We start from the raw sequence: 21,631 nt of genomic DNA on the forward strand, positions 1-21,631 counted from the left end.
ATTTTTTTTTTTTTTTTCACGTGTACAAATATTTTTTTTCCTTTTGGAAATTAACTTTAGTTTTTAATCTTTCAAATACAGCCCCAAAATAGTTGGAAACCAACAAAAAAATTATGATAAATCGGCTTTCAAAACTATGTCCGCCATATCTTTATTCCACTATTTTTGCCCGTACTGAAAAAAAATAAAAAATAAAGAAAAATAAATATATATATATATATATATATATGTTTATTATACAACCATTATTGGTTACATATGTGCATAGATGTTTAAGTGTGTTCCCAGTTCAGGGACAACACTTCATCAGACCAAGAAAGAATTGACTCTTTTTGGTCTGTTGTGCCTGAATTTGGAACCCACTGAAACATCTATGCACATATGTAACCAATAATGTTTGTATAATAAACAGACTATATATCAGCTCTGTCCTGCATTCAAAAGTCTTTATAAATCATGCAAGTTTCATTGGATTTACATTTAGAAAACCAATCGATGCAATCGGTATCTAGATGCATATAATTCAAAACTTTTTTAAGCTTACAAATTTCATAATTCTGTAAACTTCAAGCGAGTATAAATATTAATATTTATATTACAATCCTAATCAGATGAAAAAGCTCAATATTCGCGATAGAGCATTGATATAAGAAATCGAATTTAAATTCTGTAAAATAAAATTTACAACAATTTATTTTTTGACAAGAAATACATGTTGAAAACTTAAAATTTTATTTATTTCATGGAGTTTTCAGCATGAAACAATAGTGTCTGTCGGTAAAAAATATTTTATAAAATACTAGCATAGATGCTCGGCGTTGCCTGGGTAGAGGTGTATGCTGAGCAAAAAAAAAGAAAAAAAAAAAGGTCAATTTTTTTAAAATTTGACCCCTATTATAACCCCTTAACATTTATTGTTTTGGGCTCAAATCAAGTTATCAAGTTAGATCCATGTCCAAGGAACCTATATCTAAAATTTCAAGATTTTAGACCCAAAATTGTTGGAGGAGTTTGGTAGAGTTCTCAAAGGTCAAATCGTTGAACTTTGACCCCTTAACAGCCAAATTTCTGGCCGAAAACCGATCACATAGATTTTCCCAAATCTCAGTACCCTGTATATCAAATTTAGAATCTGTAGACTAAAAATTGGCAGAGTTATTGCGTAGGGAAATGTACACACATACAGACACGTTCACTTTTATAGATATAAATAGATTATATTATATATTTAGCGTAATTATTAAAAATGGTTGAAATCATACATTCAAATTATTTAATTTTTACTCTACTGAGAATGCATATGTCTGGATCGTTTGTTTATTTATTAACAGGCATTAAGTTGTGTGAATCAAATTAATTCATGGCCGATCATGGATACACGGATACACGTGATGCCGGTGCGACGTGAATGGGTAAGCCTTAAATATACACCTTTCATCGGACTGGTGGTGCCTATTAAAAAATCAAGGAAGTAATATTGTGAGTGTTTCTTGTTCCTTTTGTATTTTCGATTGCATCATCTAAGAAGATTTTGTTCTAAAACTAGCAGATGTACTTGGCGTTGCCCAGTATTGAACGTAACGTTAAATTCCTTTTTAAAAAAAATGGAGTAAAAAAAAAAATGGAAAGAAGCTGAGACAAGTGCATAAAGACATTAAGCCAAGTTCGATAACCATTAGGCCAGCTTGTCACAATCTTTTAAAAGTTTTTTAAAACCTACTTATTCTTAACATGAGGAAGCTGTTATGTGAACAATTTGCGAAGGTGCAGTTGTTTAACAGTTGACAAACAGATAAAAATCCAATGACCCCCCCCTCACCTAAGTACCAATTTTGCAATTTTGACACCTTAGCAGCACTTGCCCCCCCCTCGGATGAAAACCTATTAAAGTTTTCTACAAGTCTGAATACCCTATATACAAAATTTCAAGTCTGTAGATCAAAATTTCGCTGAGTACATAGGTTGAGAGTTGTATACACATACATTCTCACTTTTATAGATATATAGATTATTTTCTGATTGTGAGATTCATTTGGAATCCTGACGACGACATGGGAATGTTGAAACATTGATGGATCCATGCAAACTCTTTACAGTTTTTATATAATTTTACGTGCGTGTGTGTGTGTGTGTGTGTGTGTGTGCGCGCGCGCCTTTACATGTCATATAAAGACAAATTTCATTATGTAAAACTAAAATACATCTGAAATCCAAACCTGTAATGTAAGAAAAAGAAAGAAAAATAAACCACACCTGAATGATTATTTTTTAGCTATATATATATATATATAATGTATACCAATCATTGAATAGAATACAAAGTAAGCTTCCATACAGATGAAAAAAAAAATGAATGGAGGAAAGGGTTGACTTTCAGAAGCGAAAAACAAATGCAAGCGAAAGTGAATGACCAAACCCCAAAATAGAAGTCACTCAACTACAAATTGAATAAAAAGAACCGAACAGCCTCAATCCCCCCCCTCTCTCTCTCTCTCTCTCTCTCTCTCTTCCACTGCAAAAAAAAAAAAAAAAAAAAAGCGATCGCATTTAATAAAAAGCACATACGTAAAGAACAGCATCAGAGAGCAAGGAACAGACAAGGTTGGAATTCTTTTAACAGACATGTTAAGACGAAGCCATATTCTAATGCAGTCAGATTTGATGGGAAAACATGCGAAACCAGGATGCAATGAAAAACATGGACCTTTCTCGCCATTGTCAGTCTTTGAAGTGTTACAAAGTAAAAAAAGCTTCCGTTACATTCTCACAGTTTGACCTCTAACCTGACCTCATTCTAATAAATAAACATTAGTATTATTTCGATTCTTCAGACTACTGTTCTCATCTTTAGTGTTATTTTTACGTTTCGACCGATGTAACCTCTGACCTTCTTCAGGTAAATATTGTCAAACTCGGTAATCTTTCTGTCAAACCGGAGAACGTAATTTTGAACAAAACTCTTCATTTAATTCACGGGGGTAGTATGTTCTCGTTCCATCAGCCATGACTGGATAGAAGTTCTAAGTAATTCGCAATTGTATTTTGAGTATTGTCTGCACTGAAAACTGAATATTCAGTCTACAAAAGAATGTCACTTTACAATTTAGCTATTATGCAATGGGTCCTTGTGGACACCTGAAGAAGGTCGGGAATTACATCAACTGAAACATTGTGAAAATGACACTGAAAATGAGAACAGTAGTAGGAAGAATCCAAATAATATGAATAATCAATTCTCATTTCTAAAATTCCGAAAAGTAATAACTCTAGCTTTCTTTCTTTTATTAAGATAAGGTTGTAAGATAAAGCAAGGAGTTTAAATATAAAAATGATAGTGTTGCATGGAGAGAAATGATATGAGAATGATATGAGAATGATATGAGAATGATATGAGAATGATATGAGAATGATATGAGAATGATGTGAGAATGATATGAGAATGATATGAGAATGATATGAGAATGATATGCTGGATGTGTAATGTGAGCCTTAGTGGTGGATTTAGATCTGATGACCTCAGAGGAAGATTAAATCTGAACAGCATAAAGAAATGAGTGGAGTACAGGACACTTATGGTATAGCCATTTTGAAAGAGTTATTTCAGTGTGACCATGCTACTGAAGTCTCCTCTTCTGCACATCCCTCTATACTGCAGTCATCTGTGAGATCCTGATGGATGAACAATCTGTGCACTGGTTGCCTAAATAGTCATATGATTTGCAAGACTCCACTTTAACCTTTGCTTTGGCTAGATGAGAGCTTGGAGAGGCCTGATCTGACCAAGCGGTTAGATATGCCCTACCCCCCCACACACACACCGCCCTACCCACCCTCAAAAAAGAAAAGAAAACGCTACCTCGATCTTTTTATTTTATTAAAATCTTGGAAATATTTATATACCATATAGATTTTGAATTCAAATTTTGACTTTTGGAATTTCCTTAGTCTGGTGCAGGACTATCCAATATATTACAAAATATCCTTGTTTTGATAAATACAAGGGCAAGGTCTCCTATGAGAATAAGTATATGAATAAGTAAAAAAATGATTTTTTTTTTTTCTGAATATTTCTTTTTCTTAAAATACAAAATCTTGAAAAAGTAAATGATGTTCTCTCTGATTCTCTCTCTTCTGATCTTGAGCGCGTGGTACAGTGGGGAAAGAGGTGGCTGGTTACCTTTAATGCATCTAAGACCAAGCTCCTATCTCTATATCAAACGCTCTGATCCCCATCTGGCATCAATTGAAATGGATGGCTCTAGTCTAGGGGAGGCCCCATGTTTTCATAAGCTTCTGGGTTTGACCTTTACTCCTGATCTGAAATGGAACACATACATCAAGTCTGTGGCCAAGGTCGCTGAGAAAATGGTGGGATCCTTCTACCGCTCCAGAAGATATCTCACTAATGATGCAATTCTCTATCTATATAAGAGCCAAGTACGTCCAAAGATGGAGTATTGCTGCCACATCTGGGCGGGAGCTGCTAAAAACAGCCTATCCTGCCTTGACAGAGTACAAAATAGACTTCGTGGCTTAGTGGGGGATGCCCTTTTCTCTACCCTGCAACCTCTTTCCCACAGAAGAGACGTAGCGAGCCTGTCGTCGTTCTATCGTTATTTCCATGGCAAGTGCTCGTCTGAGCTCCATTGTCTGGTTCCCCCTCGCCAATCTTTTTCAAAAAACACCCGACTAGCTGAAACCACCGTCAATAATTTTCCCCACTCCCTATCTGTGCCTAAATCAAAACGTAGGTTCCAGGAACAAAGCTTCTTTCTTAGAACTGCACGCCTGTGGAACTCTGTTCCGCTTGCCTGTTTCCCTCCCGACCTCAACCTGGATATCTTCAAGTCCAACACAAACAAATTTCTGATGAACCGCCCCCCCCTAAGTAATGACACCTTATCAATTCTCCAATACTATTGCTACACTATCCCTTTGATTACTGTACACACAATAAGCCTTATCCACGAGTGGCCATTGGGCCTTGATAAGTGGTGAACCCCATGTAAAAAAAAAGCACAAGAACAATGCCATCTAAAGCAAAAAAGAAAAGGGGAAATAACTTACTTCGACACACAGCATTCACTCTTTTGTAATGATTCCTTTCGGCATCCTGTAACGTACGAGGTGGCTCGTACCATTTTCCATATCTCACTGAAAAGACGAAAGGAAAAAAATGATTAGCAAAAAAAAAAAAAAAAAAAAAAAAAACAGTTGTAGAAACGAAAATAAAACAAAAAACAGAATCCATCTTCTTTTGTACTTGATTTTAGGACTTATTAAATTTACATACATGGATATAAATAATTGCCCGATTTTCTTTTTACTTTTGATTTCAAAACATAATCATATCTAAATAAATAAATGCAAGAGTTGGGCTCATTTTTTCGGTAAAGTATTTCAAATGTGATCAATTTTAAACAATCGACACTTAATCTATTTTATATACAGCGTACGTATATGCTACACCAGTCACAAGATTAATTTGAATACTGATTTTGAAAATGGAAATTTTTATTGGTACTTTTGCATTACACGGACGGCGCAATTGTAAGGGGCGATAACTTTAAGTTTTTCTTGGTCAAATAACACGGCAAATAAATAACAAGATTTTTTTTTCCCAAACACAAAAATATTTGAAAACGAAAACAATGTATAAAAATGTATAAAAATAATTGTAAAAAACATTTATTGAAAAATCTGCGTAAGAAAATAAAATTTTAATAACTCAATTTTTTAATTAAAGCGGCATTGGATTTTTTCCCAAAACATTTATTGATTTAAAATAAAATTGGATTTTTCCCATACAATTTAATAATTTTAATGAAATATTTTTGAAAATAAAGCAGCATTGGATCATTTTTTCCGAAACATTTTTTGAATTAAAATAAAATTGTCACTGTAACACAATATAGTTTTAATTTTTTTTTTTTTTTTTTTTTGTGGCGAGAAACGCCACCTGGCGATAGTGTAGTGAAATACAAAAAAAAAAAAAAAAAAATGGCGCCGTATTACTACAGAAGTGGGGGGTTTTTTTATTAACTATTGTTATTGTTTTTTTTTTATTCAATGATTGTTTTGATTTTATATTTTAACTACCAGAATCCGTCTCCCGGCAATACCTGAGAAAATATGAAGAACTGCTTCCACTATGAAAAAATAAATATCAGATTATCCTTTCTAAAAATAAAATCGTAAAAAAACAAAAAAAACAAAACAAAACAAAAAAACACTAAGTTAAAACAATCAAATTTAGGACATGCATTAGAAAATATGTTTTGTACATATACATTTGAACATCTAAATTAGAGTGGATTCCTTTTGTGCGTTTTTGTTCAAATAAACTTTTAATTTTCAATGCAAAGACATTTCTCGCACTAACAGTAAAGTCAAAACACTCTCTTAAGTTAATTCAGCTTTGCACTGTAAAATCCTGAGATGAAAACAACGATGGTGCATCTCTTACACAGCGTTTGTCTTCATATTAAGAGATTTCAAAAAGGGTTTCATTTGTTTTTGTTTCCAAATTAAAAATTATTTATTGAGATGCTTCATACATTGGGTAGTCCTGTTAACCACCAAGCAAACAAATCCACTAGTATATAAAATTATTAAATAAAATAAAATAGGCATCAAGTGCGCTTGAAACCAAATCGTAATATTACGAAAATAAACAAATATTTTACTTGTTTCAAATTTATCACAAAAATATTTCGGAGGTAGACTCCATCTTCAGTGTGTTGTTTTGTTTCTTTTTTTTTTGTTTCTTTTTTCTTCTTCCTTGCCATGTTGTAAATTTGGAGAAAGAAGTAAGTTGTATAGAGCCGCGCGTTGTATCTGGCGGTTGTATTTTGAAATGTTTGAACTGTGCGTAGGTAACGCGAGAATAACGTCAAGAATGAGAGTTCAATAGAAACGTTGTTTTAATTTGAATAAAATAAAATACGCATCAAGTGCGATTGAAACCAAATCACAACGTAATATTAGGAAAATAAACAAATATTTTACTTGTTTGAAATTTATCACTAGTTGAGACTAACAAGAAACGAAACGTCAATCAGGGTCAACTTGCTGAACTTGAATTAAGGATTATTAGACTGTGTGAATTAATAGAAAGGGATATGACGTCATATCGCTCGAAGAGAGAATTTGATTGTTTTATGGCATATTAACATTTTTCATCTATTTAAGGCTGAATCCAGACATTTTGCTAAAAGATTTTATGCTTCAAGTTCTTTATATCTTCAAATATTTATCCATGGTGTTTGGCTTGGTTTGGTTGTAGAGGAAAATTGTTTTTTAGCTTTGCAGAAGGAAGGAAAAACTAAAACATCAATGTTTGGTGCATTTGTTGGATATTGGCAGGAAGAGAAGCATTCGATGAGTTGCACACATACACACAGATAGATTCCATGTGAGAAATACGGTTCTTTCCAGCATTGTCTAATCGAATGCATAATTTGACCCAGAAGTAAATGAGAAAATATCGGTCAAAGGATAGAAACAATAGATAATAGGAAATGTTGAAGATTCCAGTGGGAAAAGAATGTTTATATAAATAAATCGTCACAAAGGGAAAACCGAGCAATCGGTCAGAGAGAAGCAAGTCTGTCACATTTGTTCACTGCCAAGATCCACAGCCATCTCACGCACCTTCAGAGATGTCAAAACACCAGTAATAACTTATAATCCAAAGCTGATTTGATTTGTCGTGTGAAATAAAAACAGTACATTTTCTTATAGATCAGCTGTGTTGTGTTTTACTCGCTGTCAGTGTTTATATATCTTAGACTAGTGACAAAAGTAGATGTTGATAATTATATAGACTGGAAAAATACATTTTGAACAACCGGCCGTAGCGAATGCATAACACATTTTAGGTTAGTAAGTTGGTAGGCAGACTAATCTAATAGCACCAATCAAAGAAATAGAGATTGGAAGAGAGAAAAAAATGACAATTTGTTTTAATATGTGAAAATGAAAAAGGAGATGGGCAGACAATATATGATTAAACAATGATTGATTATCGATGTCGCTTTGCGTTTTTCTCCACCCCAAGTGTTAGTTATTTGGAACGGACATCAAACTAAATAAACCTCTTCAGTCTTTGATCAGTCTTAGTTTGACTAAGTCCTTCTGAAAGTACAAATAAGAAGCTTTAATTTCAGGCAACAAATCATCAGTCTGAAAGGTTCACGTGGGAAGAATATGGAGACAATTTGTAAACTTTATTGTTTCTATATCGATTACAGCAATTAGGTTTTCTATGTGTATGATACAAGGTTGAAATGTAACGGATCTATGACACATAAGTTTGAAATAGAATTTCCATTGGTCTGTCACGCTACAGTTTGAAATAGCATCGTCATTCGTCTGTCATAATTCAGTTTGAAACAGCATTCCCATTGGTTTGTCACACTTCAGTTTGAAATAGCATTATCTTTGGTCTGTCATACTACAGTTTTCATTGCTATATCTGTACATTGAATAGACGCATGTTAATTTAAATGCGTCCAAGTATCTCTATTAGAGGCTTTGGCTATCGTTGACATGTTGGGTTTGATTTGAAATATAATTGTTAGGTCTGTCATAGTTACGTTTTCAAGCAGCATTTCAGTCTGTCATGCTTAAATTTTAAATAGGATTTTTTGTTGCTCTGTCACACTTAATCTTAAAATTAAATATCTGTCATAAACCGTCTTAATAATCACATGCTGTTCATTCCATATTTCAATCCTCTCATCATATCTTTCATCATTTAATAAACAATCCATCTTATCAACTCTTATCCACAATTGGCTTTTGGCCTTGATAAGTGACACATTAATAAGCAAAAAGAATTTTATTGGTTTATCATGCTCCAGTCATAAATGCCATTTTTTTTTGTTCTATCGTGCTTAAGTTTGAAATAGTATTTTCATTGGTCATGCTTAAGTTTAAAATAACATGATAGAGCAATAAAAATGCTTAAGTTTGAAATAGCATTTTTTGGTCTATCATGCTCAAATTTGAAATAGCATTTTTAGTGGTCTACCATGCTCAAGTTCGAAATAGCATTTTATTGGTCTACCATGTCCAAGTTTGAAATAGTATTTTTTATTGATCTATCATGCTAAAGTTTGAAATAGCATTTGTATTGGTCTGCCATGGCATTTTTTAAAATGGCATATTTTTTTGGTCTGTCACGCTCAAGTTTGACTTCGTATTTCCATCACTGAACGTTTCGAAAAGGCTGCATCTAAAGAATATCCGTTCTTTTAAAATGGAAGCCTTTCGTTTTCCAAGAAACCTTAGAAAACAGATGCTATTATGCAAATTCCAATGTTGGATTGGATTTCCAGGAACGACCGTTTACTTCTTTTTCCTTTCTGCTTTTTATTTTTAAGAGGGAAGACAAAATTCACTTTTTTTTTTTTTTTAAATTTTAGTTTAAACCAACCGAAAGGAAATATCTTAAAAGCATTTGGTATCCTGTAAATTTTCATGAAAATCATATTTCAGCCTTTAAAATGTCTCCCATATGAAAATTAACATCGTTTTTTTTTTCATATATATTATAGCTTAGAGGAAATTCAAGATTGACATCAGGAAAACAGGGTTCAAATCCCAACTGAATATTACGTGTTTCAGAATTTATGCAATCATCATCGTTTTAATGTCTGTTTTAAATACTAGTATGCATTAGACAACTTTTAGTAATTGATTTCCAAACTAACCTATCTCTGACCAGGTCTATATTTATCCATCCTTTTTTTTTTAAATCCATTCTTATGACTTCCAGGTTTTTCTTGTCTTTTCTCTGTCAACTGACTCTACTACTTTAACTGTTCTACATTTAATAGCCTAAACACTTTCATCGATTCATTCATCATCATATTTGGTTTTCTTTCAGTTTTCCCATCTGTTTTACATGCAGATATGTGTCGGACGACTTCTAGAAATTGAGTCCCAAAACTAACTTTCCTCTGGCAAGATCTTTATTGATACCTTGGTCTCTCAAATCAATCCTAATGACTCTCCTCTGCCAACTGACCCTACTACTTCAACTGTCATACATCTACTAATCCAAGAATTCTCATCTACTATTTTAATGTGACCAAAATAACAAAGTCTCATGTTCTGAACATATCTCCCTATAGCATGTTTCAAAGTGACACAATATTCAACGAGCGAGATCGGAGATGTGCCACTGTACAACTCATGCTCTCTACCAATCCAAGTTATGACAACAGGACCATTGCTAACATCCTCAAAATGCATCGCTGGATTGCCACAAATAACAGGGTAGTACCCAGGGTGATAGAAACAAAGTTTCCAGCCATGCTTATATTCTCTGGTATGGTTTCAAGTTAGGGACACATTATGTCATCTCACATCTTCGAAGTCAGCTTGAAAATCAACACCAAATTGTACCTGGATGTGCTGAAGAGTGTGTTGATTCCCTGGTGCAATCAGGACGCCGCCGGCAGACCCTGGGTGTGGCAGCAGGACTTGGCGCCGGCCCACAAGTCCAAAGAGACCCAGGCTTGGCTTCAGGAGGAGTGCTACAACTTTGTGTCCTTCTCTCACTGGCCCCTCCCCCCTCCGACCTGAACCTGCTTGGTCATACGTCAAGAACATCACCAAAACCAGGCTGATTGCTCCACCGGTGCTTATGGAAAAGGCATTCTCCTAGTTCCGGACCCATATCGAGGCGGTGATTGAGGCCGAAGGCGGCTACATTGAATAGATGTCAGCTCTACTACATAATCAAGTTACCTGAATTGATTTTTTCAATAAAAGTTTTAATAAAGCTGTAGTGTTGTTTTCTTTAGGGCGACAATTTTATCGTTCCACCCTGTATCAACATGTCTAACAGATGTGAAAACCGATGATGATGATGATGATGATGATGATGATGATGATGGCGATGATGAGCTTAGGACAAAGAAAAAGCAATTTGCCCAATGATTTATTTAGAATATGTATTGTGTTTCAGCATTAAATAACTGCCTATCAGGATGGACATGCAATAAAGCAAACCTTTTGCTAACGAGAGTCGAATCCATCACAGGTCAAGACAAGCTGATGACATTTTTTTTTTTTTTTTTTTGAAATGTAACAGTGATTTTCTTTCTTCCAGTGGATCTCATTTCTTTTATGAAGCTTACAAAACAGGAAAACAACAAAACAAATAACTTTGCATTTACTTATCATTCATGATTTGTATTTCAATAGAAGCAAAACAAAAATTAAAAAGAATAAAACAAATCCCCCCTCTCTCTCTCTCTCTCTCTCTCTCTCTCTCTCTCTCGTCTCCATTGCATTTCAAATCCTTCTGGATTTGGTTTGATTCCGACGACAGTTCTGATTTACATTCGAGGAAGATTTTCAGCAGCCATTTTTATTTATGTCTTTTACGATGACTTCATTAGTAAAACATTACAAAAAAAAAAAAAAAAAAAAAAAGAAAGAAAAGAAAAAGAAAGAAAAGAAAAAGAAAAACTACCCCGGTTCAAATTGAGGTCTTGTAGGTGTTTCCCTCAGGTTTCGGTGTTCACTTACAAAATAAAACACCAGATAAAAATCTATTCTTCTTTGTCATATCACATTCGATGATTCTGCAGAAAAATCTGGCTTTATTTTATTTTTATTTTATCTACGTAGCTTTTCCGACACACAAATCGATTCAGTGATTTGGTTTTCACTTCTTTAATATACACACACATACACACAGTAAAAGAAAAAAAAAAGAAGAAACCGTTTTAATCAAAAGATGCTAATTTGCTTAAAGCTGTCAAAGGAATTTGAAGAAAGCGAATTCAAGAAGGAAATTCTAAAGAGAATCCGTGGAAGAATATTAATGTATTCATGCATTTTTTTTTAAACAAGTTCCTGAGCATTTCTCCCGGTTCATATTTCTTCAACTTGGATAATAAACGGGAGATTTTGATGACATATTAAGCCTATAAATGACAGCTAACTTCCTATAATGAATTTATAGACATATGCAAGCGAACAGTGTGAACATTTTTTTTTGTCCTTATAAATCATCTGATGTTGCCAGATCAGGCTGTCTGAAGATATCAGCTTCCTGGTGTAAAAGCACCAAATATTGATGTTTCTTTTCCTGTCATTTTGCAAAACTCAATCATGTTCTGCAAATCCAAAAGCAAAAACAATTTTTCTTTACAAAATGACCAAACCAAACATTATGAATAAATATTTGAAGATATGAACGTGAAGAATAAAACCTGTTTTCCAAAATTAACGGATTCGGCATTAAATAATCCAAAAAGGGTTGATATGCCATAAAAAAAAAAAATTACAAATAATTTAATCCTCAGCGATCTATTATTTTTAATTTACGTTCGACAACATTTATTCGCTCAGTTTTATTTTACTATATAAGTTAACTAGAAGAATACCCATCCCCAGACAGGTAAAACGAATTCTCTAAACAGAACAATTTTACAGCACTTTATATCTCCTAACGAAGCTGATCATTCTGAAAGTTGGAACACAGCTACTAGGCCTAAGAAGTCAAAATGTGGGCTATATTTATTTTAATTTAGTTTTATGTCAGTGGGAGTAAAAACGAGTTGGAAGTTCAGTAGTAAGATTAATTTTTGTGAAATTTAAGCAATAGTTATTAAGGCATAAATTAATAAATATTCCCCAAATTTCAGTTACTTTGGAATATTTTAAAACACCGTAAATCACATAATACTTGAAATATGAATTTGAAAACCAGATTTGCATTAAATTTGACTCATAATCATTCGACACCAATTAAGCAAGATACCCTTTAATCTTAAGCCTTAAATTTTAGACATTTTCTATCGTCTAAATTATATAATGGATTTTTATCAAAATTAGAATAAGTATTTTGAGACATTACGTTTAGTATCATTATATCTTGGTTTTATTCTTCGTAATAATAAAAGGTTTACACTAATCCGATCGACAAACACCCATAAACAGGTTGGAGTTGCCGTAAGACTCCCCCCCTTTTTTTTTTAACTATCTTTTAACTCGCGTTTGGCAAAGTAACGATAACATAAGTGTTCAGGTAAATGGAAATAACAAAAAAAAAATTTAATTAACAATACATAACTTTCATAACTGTAAAATTATGCAGGTGAGTAAAAACTTAAATTTTATTGCGTTTGGTAAAAGTTATTTGCTGCATACTTTATTTTGTTAACTATACTGTATGATTGCATCATACTTTTCCTGGTTGACGACCCAATCTTCGTCAACTTCACATCACAATCTCTCAGCATGTTATGTAAACAGACTGAAGATTCCAAAGCAAAAATTGCCAGGCAATTAATTCAAAAGGCGGCGTTTCCCACCTTCCCCATGTTAAGAATGGCTTTCTATTTAGAAAGCCATTCTTAACATGAAGAAAGAGGGGGATATTTAGCGTTGACATATTGCATTGAACGTAATTTTCAGTTTTAAAAAATTTCTTGATTTAATAACTTTCACGCTTTCAGTGAAACTGGTCATCTTCTGACAGCTGATTGGCTAATAGCTTCACCATCTTCCAGCTACTTATGTAACATTCTGGAAGATGCCGATGTGAAGTTGCTGGAAATTTGAGTCGTCAACTGGATAAGTACCCTTTCCCAAACGTACTATGATCATTGTCAATTTCATCTTCAACATCGGTATCCATTAGTCTGACAATCTCTCCCCACTTACCCAGAGAGGGCCACCCATTAGTCAACAACCGAATGGACACACTACTCTATTGTTGAAAGATGATTCTCAAACTCCTTTCCCACTGGCATTGAAGCTAACGTAAGCCACTGTGATAAGAAAAAGAAAAAAAATGAAAAAAAAAACAAACACTTCCCTGCTGCCACACTCCCCACCTTTATCCCTAGCAACAATGAACTTTACCCTTTGTCCTTTCTGAGAAAAAAAATAGTCACATTATTCCAAACCATCTGTCAGGCATAACAATTTCCAGTTTACAATCAGCATTCACTTGTCAAATAAAATATTAATCTTTCTAACTTTCGCTCGTTCGGCCTTCCATACAATGAAATGCTAACAATCGGTGCTTATGAAAATATAAAACCATTAATGAAGCTGAAATGGATTTCCTTTCAGATAAAAGATTGACAAACTGTCCGCCTGGCGTTGCCCAGTTGTACAATACGCTTAAACACGATATTTTAATTTATGCAGATTGCATATGTATTATTATAGAATCAATCCTCTATTGAGTATTATAAATTACAAGGAATAATTTACCCGGTGGACTAATTCGAATAATAATAGTAATAATAATAATAATAATAATGATAATGTCGTTCATCAAATTCTGCCTTTGTTTTTTATTTTTACAATATCACGCCAGCTGATATTTGGGCTTAACGACCTTAAACATAGTTTTTCTTCTCTTATAGATAAAAAAGAATTTTTACAGGGGAATATTTTACGTTACACCGACCAAGGGAAATAATAAAATTATTTCCTTTGGCCGGTGTAATGTAAAATATTCCCCTATAAAATTTCTTTTTATCTATAAGAGAAGAAAAGCTATGTTTAAGATTGGAATTCTTCCGATTTTCGATACTTATCAGATGAGTTTCTGTACAAAACATATCTAAGAACACTGCCAGACATATAAATTAGCTTTGTGTGAAATTTGCAAAAGATAGGTTCAGTCGTTTCGGAACCTATGAGGAAAGAACTCACACACACACAAATTGACTTTTATATAATAGTAGAGGTAGAGATAGTAAGCATCACTCACAATTTGGAGAAAAAAAGTGACGTTAGTTTTGTTAAATATTGTAATTATAACATGAATGATTCTGATCTTGCTGATTTTATCGCACTGCTTTGGCCAATGCATTCGCTGGTCTCCTTCTGAGAAATAGAAAGGGAAAAGATTATTCTCATCCTTACTGCTTTTTTAATTTGTTATCACAATGTGTTGACGTTGTGAATAAAGGTGACAGTGTGGTATATATATATATATATATATATATATATATATATATATATATATATATATATATATATATATATTGGGTTGGCAACTAAGTCCTCGCCATTTTTTAAGTATGTTGTGTTGTTCCAATTTATTTGTTATATTTTATTTATTTTTGTTCAAGTTATTTCAATTTATTTATTTGATTAAATACTTGTTAGTTTTTATTGTTCGAATACGCTATATATTAAGTTTCATGTCTCTAGACCAAAAACTGACAGAGGAGTTGGGTAGTCAAAATTTTTTAAACAAATATATACACACGTACATAAATATATATAGAAAGAGGTTTGTAACCTTTTTACACAAATATTACGCAAGTATAAACCATGTAGAATATCTGCATGAATATAATTACACGTAATAGTTAACTAAAGATGATCATCCTATAAGAAAACCGAAAAAACTATTAGGGAATTAATTAAAATGAATGTTTAAAAGAATATGCAAATTAGCTAGATCTTTTGCAGATGAATGCAATTCCATGATCTATATATATAACAAAGTCGTAATTTCTTTTTAGATAAATAGAAAAAAAAGGGTTTTTAATATGAATATTAATACACAAAAAAAATCCCAAACTTATAGGAGTATAAATATATGCTAGCAGGCTTCCCGGCGTTGCCCGGTCGTAAAATATGCATAAATATTATATGTTAATCAATACAGATTTCTTATTTATTATAAACAAAAATACCGTAGGTATTAATCGTAACGTTGAATTCCTTTATAAAATATGAAGTAAAAACTACGGAAAGAAACTGAGCTACGTGCATGCGAGTATGATGTTTTTCTAAACAGTTCACTTCTCGTAAGTAAAAATGACAAACACTCGAACTGAGATTGAAACCAAGACCTAAAGACAGTGAATTAAGTACTATACCCATTAGACCAGCTTACCAAAATTTTTAAAAAGTGTTTTCAAACCTACTTATTTTTAACATAAGGAAGCCGTTATGTTTCACAACAGTGCATGAAACAGTTGATAAACAAAAAAAAAGTCCGATACCCTCTGCCCCCAAGTACCAAATTTTCAATTTTGACCCCTTTAGCACCCTTTTTTCCGGATGAAAACCTATTAAAAAGTTTTCCACATGTCTGAATACTCTATATACCAAATTTCAAGTATGTAGATAAAAAATTCGAAAATATAGATTGAGAAGTGTCCTCACACACACATTTTCACTTATGTGTGTTCATGCGAAATAAATACACTTGTTGGATACTCAGTGGGGCTACATATTTTGTTCATTTTTTGAGTTTAGTATTGAAGTGTTAAAGAATAAAGGAAGAGGGGGGGCGTTTTCACTCCTTAATTTAAATGTACTCCTACTCTACTCATGAACACTATAAGAGGAATAATCAGAGGTTTAAAGATTCATTGGTGAAAAACAAAAAAGAAAATCTTCATTTATCCTTTTCCCTCTCTACCTCATCTTTCATTAGTTGCCTTTGGCTGACAGATTAAAGAAAAAGAAAGTAAAAAGTGGTAGAACAAACGAATACAGAAAAAATGCTGCCTGTTCTGGTTTTAACTGCGTGTGTATGAGAGAGAGAGAGAGATAGAGAGAGAGATAGAGAGAGAGAGAGAGAGAGAGAGAGAGAAAGGGGAGAGAGAATTCAGTGGCTGAAATAGTTAGCATGTCAGAGGTTATAAGATAAAATATCTTATGGGCATATTTTTTTTTACTCTGACTTCGTCATAAAATGAATTTACACATTTCAAGTTACAATCTTATATTTATTTATTTATTTATTTATTTGTTTGTTTATTTATTTATTTATTTATTTGTCTTTTATTTATTTATTTATTTATTTATTTATTTATTTGTCTTTTATTTATTTATTTATTTATTTGTCTTTTATTTATTTATTTATTTATTTATTTATTTGCAGACTGTTATCCTCATCTTCATAGTTGTTGTTTCATCATATTTCGGCCAACTCATCCTCTGGTCTTCTTCAGATGGTTAACCGCGATGGGATAGGAATGCTGAGTCTCTTAACTGTGTCTCCAGTAATTACTATCTTTCATAGTTATTGTTGTTTCACCATGTTTCGGCCAACTCATCCTTTGGCCTTCTTCAGGTGATTAGCGACGGAATAGGAATGCTGAGTCTTGTAACTGCATCCTCAGTAATTACTGTCTTCCATAGTTTGTTGTCTCACCACGTTTTGGCCAACTAATCCTCTGGCCTGCTTTCGTTAGGATTGAAATCGCTATCTTCAAACAAGGCTCACCAGGAACCGTAGAGACTCAACGTCTCTATCCACGAAAAAATTAAAAAATATAATTACAATCTTATGGAGATTGTTTCGTTTGACTTTTATATTTTCTGTATTTTACGGAAATTACGTTGGGAACAATAAATTAATAAGTAAGGAACATCTTCTATGACTTCTGAGACCATACGTAAAATATAAAAAATTTCATCGTAACTATTTTTCATTTCTAAATCCAGAACCAAATGTCAGAAGAAACCCTTTAAATATAATTTCGCATCAATCGATCGATGCCTCTGTTCAGTCTCGAAAGACAAAGGATACTCCCAGTAGGGGCAGTTGCGCGTGTAATTGTGAGGAGGCAAGTGTTGTGCAATACCCAACCACACCTCTCCTGAATCGGCACTGCTTGAGTTCAGTGGCAAGGAGACGCTCAGGACGATTGGAAAGCTAAGATAAGCTGAGAGTACATAGAGTAATACCAAATGGTCACCCATTTAGTACTGACCAGGTTCAATGTTGCTTAACTTCGGTGATCCAGCGGAAACTGATTATGCCGTACATAATTTCGCATAATTCATACAAAAAAAAAGTAAAAGAAACAAATAGCGAATGTATCCTCGAAGTCAAACGAAACAAAGAGATATAAAACGTAAAACAAATATTTTTGTATGCTTAAGTGAGTGAGAAAAGGGAAGGAGAGGTAGAAGTAGGAGGGAAAAGAAAGAGAACGAAGAGAGAGAGAGAAAGAAAAGGAAGTGAAAGAAAGAAGGAGAAGAGAGCGAGAAGGTTAGAAAGAAGAGGGAGTGGAAAAACAGAAAAAAAAGAGGATCCAAAAAAAGAGGGACAAAAAGAAATAGAGAAAAAGAAAGGCGAGATGAAGAGAAGAAAGAGAAGAATGAAGATAGAATAAAAAGTGTGTCATCAATATTCGCTGAGTTTTACTTTCCGTTTTTTTTTTTTTGTTGTCTTTTTTCAAAACGTAAAATAAAAATTGTTATTTAAATTAACATGTCATGCGTAAAAGCAATGTCCTTTTTTTCATGGACATTGCTAATTAAGTTTATTTCATTTAAATAATTCAAGTAATTTAGTTGATTTGATTGACTGTCTGCAGACATGATTAATCGAATTATTCTGAACTATTATTATTTTGCCAATGCTCTTTACAGAAGCTCAAAATCAGTATTTTATTGACAACTCTTTAAAAAAGAAAACCAGAAAACTCACTTGAAACATAAGGCAAGCCATGTTGGCGCAATCAGTATAAAGTCAACAGATACGCCAAATCTTGGAATCACTTAACGATTCGAAACATTTGTTTTTCTGTGGATTGTTCCACTTAGTGAAACTGTCATCGTTTCAACAGACATTTGGCATTTTCTTCAAGCAGCCATGATTGTTATGATTGTGAAGAAACGCTAAATTCATATGAATTTTGTTTTGCTTTTAGTTCTGTATTCTATTTCAATAGGGACGTACAGAGGGAGAGGGGTGCTAGTGGTGCCCAAACATCTGCCCCTTTTACTCCTGTTTCAAAAATGCCCTTTACAGAGGAATGTATTCTAGGCCTGTGTCCTACCATAAATATAATTTTTGCCCCTTTTTTTTGGCACGTCACTGTATTTCAAGCATTTTAAAGGGATTTAATGCAGAACCTATTCATTTTATATAGTACTAGCTGGCCAGACCTGGCATGCCCTGGGTAGAAACTTATTGCCAGGAGAAGGGCCTAGAGAAAAATAATTCAAAACAGTCCCTAACTTTTTTCTTCACAAATACAGAGTTAGACACCTAGTCGATATTTTAATATGAGGGAATATTTAGCTTCCCGAAAAGGGGCACTCTTCAGGTCTATCTCGTTGAATGTCAGAATCTTCTTGTCAAATTATGGAATCTGTACGGAATTTCAAACAACGCTTTATTCAATTCGTTCGGATAGTCGGACATGACCAGGTAGAAGTCTTAAGTAATCTGCAATTTTGATCTTTAGTATCGCCCACACTTAGGATTGAACCCTGCATAACAGATAAAGTACTAAGTGAAATTCAGTTGGAAGAGACACTCTTCCAGGTTGAAGATACACCTGAACGTTGGAGGTTATATTATATGAAACATTGTATGAATAAATCTAAAAATGAGAACAGTAGTCTGAATAATACAAATATACAGAAAATGTTTGGCAATGTATTTATCTAAGCGACGCCTAGAGACTTTCTTTATGCTCATTCATGTTGGAGTTTACAGCTTATTCAATATTTTCCTTAGCCTAGCCCTAACTATTTGGCCCTCATAACGCTCGCTAGTCTCACACCAAAGGTTTTTCTTAGCTAGTTTTATGCTAACAGTATCCCCTTCCGCTACCACCTGGGTTACTTTATCTAATGTCTGCTTTTTTCTTGGCCTTATCTAGAGTGAGGTATTAGGCGTATTTGATGAACGAGTCTCTAATTTTTGTTTTTATCGTCACCCACCACTTACTCCCAATAGCTGCCATCACTAAGTTTCTCTGGAAAAGTAACACTAGCTGTTCCCAGAAGGAGATATTCAACTTCTAGTAGCCAGCTAGTTTAAGCCTATTTCCTAACGTCAAACGCACCATAATTAGTTTATGTTCTAACTGACCTAAATGCAGGACATGATAAAATTTACTTTGCCTCTTCTAACTAGCATCCTATCCAAATAGATATTCGAGTAGGAAGACCCACTATATGTTCATGTTCACATCTCTTTCCCCGGGTACTCGACATGAAACCTGTCGACCAGAATGCTTCTAGCCACCAGGTACAACAGGCTTGTTTCGTACCTCTCTGTCCTTCTATCTCTCTCTCGACCATGTCTATCTTGGGATCAAAGATGGCATTCTAATCTCTCATTAGAACTATATGTTTCAAACACTCAACAAAAGCATAACATTGAGATCCCATAAAAAGGAGACTCTCTCTCGATCAATGGTGGGTATTTTTGACGACAATATCGGCCACAACCAACCTTCACTCTGCATCTCTATGACAACATTGACAGTCGCTGACAGAGTACGTTTCATAAGCATGGAGACGCCCTTCTCCCAGGGATCCCCATATGCTGAAAAGACATTGAAGTTTCTGGCCAGCACCTGGGCATCTCTAGATGAAACGGAGTGCATCTCCTGGACAGCAGCCACATCCACTCCCAGGGACAAAAGGTTTGTCCAGACTAATGCTGCCCGGTCTGCAGACCTCAAGCCTCTTGCTTTTAAATTAGTTAAAAACAGAACATGATCTTATGTTATTCAGTGTTACACTCACTTCCAAGGTCGGACGGCAAGAGGATACTGACGTTATGCACCATGCTCAATGTTCCCAGCTCTTTAATGTTGGGGTTGCTGCATGCAATATCGCTGACGTCCACAGTTAACGCTAGTTTAAGGACCCAATACAGTGATCGATGCACCAGAATTGGGACCCATCTCTTGCACTATGGTAAAAGTTCTTTGAGGAAAGGGGTTTTGTCCTTGAGATGGTTACTCTGATTGCTCCTGTTGTGACCTGACGAAAGATGTCACAAATAGGGCATCCAGAAAGTTGATGAGGGTTTTGATATCTTTTTTCCCTATCTGCCAGAGCGACAGGTTCATGCCAACGCATGAGATCTATTTTGTATATGCCCCCCTCCCCCGTTTTAAAAGAGAAGGTTTTATTGTCTCTTTTCACCTGTTGATTGGCTTTTCTTCTTCCCTTGTTGCTCAGGGCTAGGGAGGAGCGGTCATTGTGTGGGTGCAGGTGTCTGTTTTGAGTGTGTGTGTGTGTGGGGGGGTCCCTGGTGCTAGTGGTGGTACTGGTGCTTGTGGAGTGTGTGCTTGGTTAGATGTTCTATGGGCAGGAGTTGGTTGTGTGTGTGTGTGTGCACGCGCTTTGTTGTTGTTTGGGTAGGTGTATGTTCACAGGGGAGGAGGGTTGAACCACTTTTTCCTCGTTTTTTTTTTATTCGTTTCTTATCCTTAGATAGAACCAGGGAGAAGTAAATTTTTTGGTGCCTCCTCGCTGTCCATCTTCTCATCTGAGGAGTTTTCTGTTTTTCTTTTTGTCTTCTGTTTCTTGAGCACAGGGACATTTTGCTGCTTCGGTTGTGGCTACAGCTGTTGTTGTTGCTACTGCTGTTGGTGCTGCTGCTGTTGAGTGTGTGGTGAGGCCATGACAGAAGTGGTTAAGTTTTTCTGCTTACAACTCATCATGATGTGTTGGGGTAGTTTGTGGTGCTGGTTGGCCAGTGGCTAGCTTTTTTGGACAGTCCCTAGTTATGTGTTCCTGTTTTTTGGCAAAATCAGCGGTGCGAACAGCGGTCCTCCATGATCACTGTCATGTTCCAACTGTTGTGCACCAGCACTGCCGAAATTGCCAGAAAGACCTCTCACTTGAGTTTCATTGACACCACACA

At 34.5% G+C, this 21,631-nt stretch overlaps 1 protein-coding gene across 1 annotated transcript in view; it reads right to left on the minus strand.

Annotated features, from left to right (window-relative positions):
• The window catches only part of LOC145292865 (uncharacterized), a 773,000-nt gene that overhangs the window by 200,854 nt on the left and 550,515 nt on the right, over positions 1-21,631 (minus strand). The window contains exon 2 of the mRNA XM_080138974.1: positions 5,068-5,154. Within this exon, the coding sequence (XP_079995100.1) occupies positions 5,068-5,154 (87 nt within the window). The remainder of the gene's footprint in view (positions 1-5,067; positions 5,155-21,631) is intronic.

The sequence above is a fragment of the Euprymna scolopes genome, chromosome 14 (assembly GCF_053919585.1).
Source record: "Euprymna scolopes isolate OS-2025 chromosome 14, ASM5391958v1, whole genome shotgun sequence".
Taxonomy (NCBI): Eukaryota; Metazoa; Mollusca; class Cephalopoda; order Sepiida; family Sepiolidae; genus Euprymna; species Euprymna scolopes.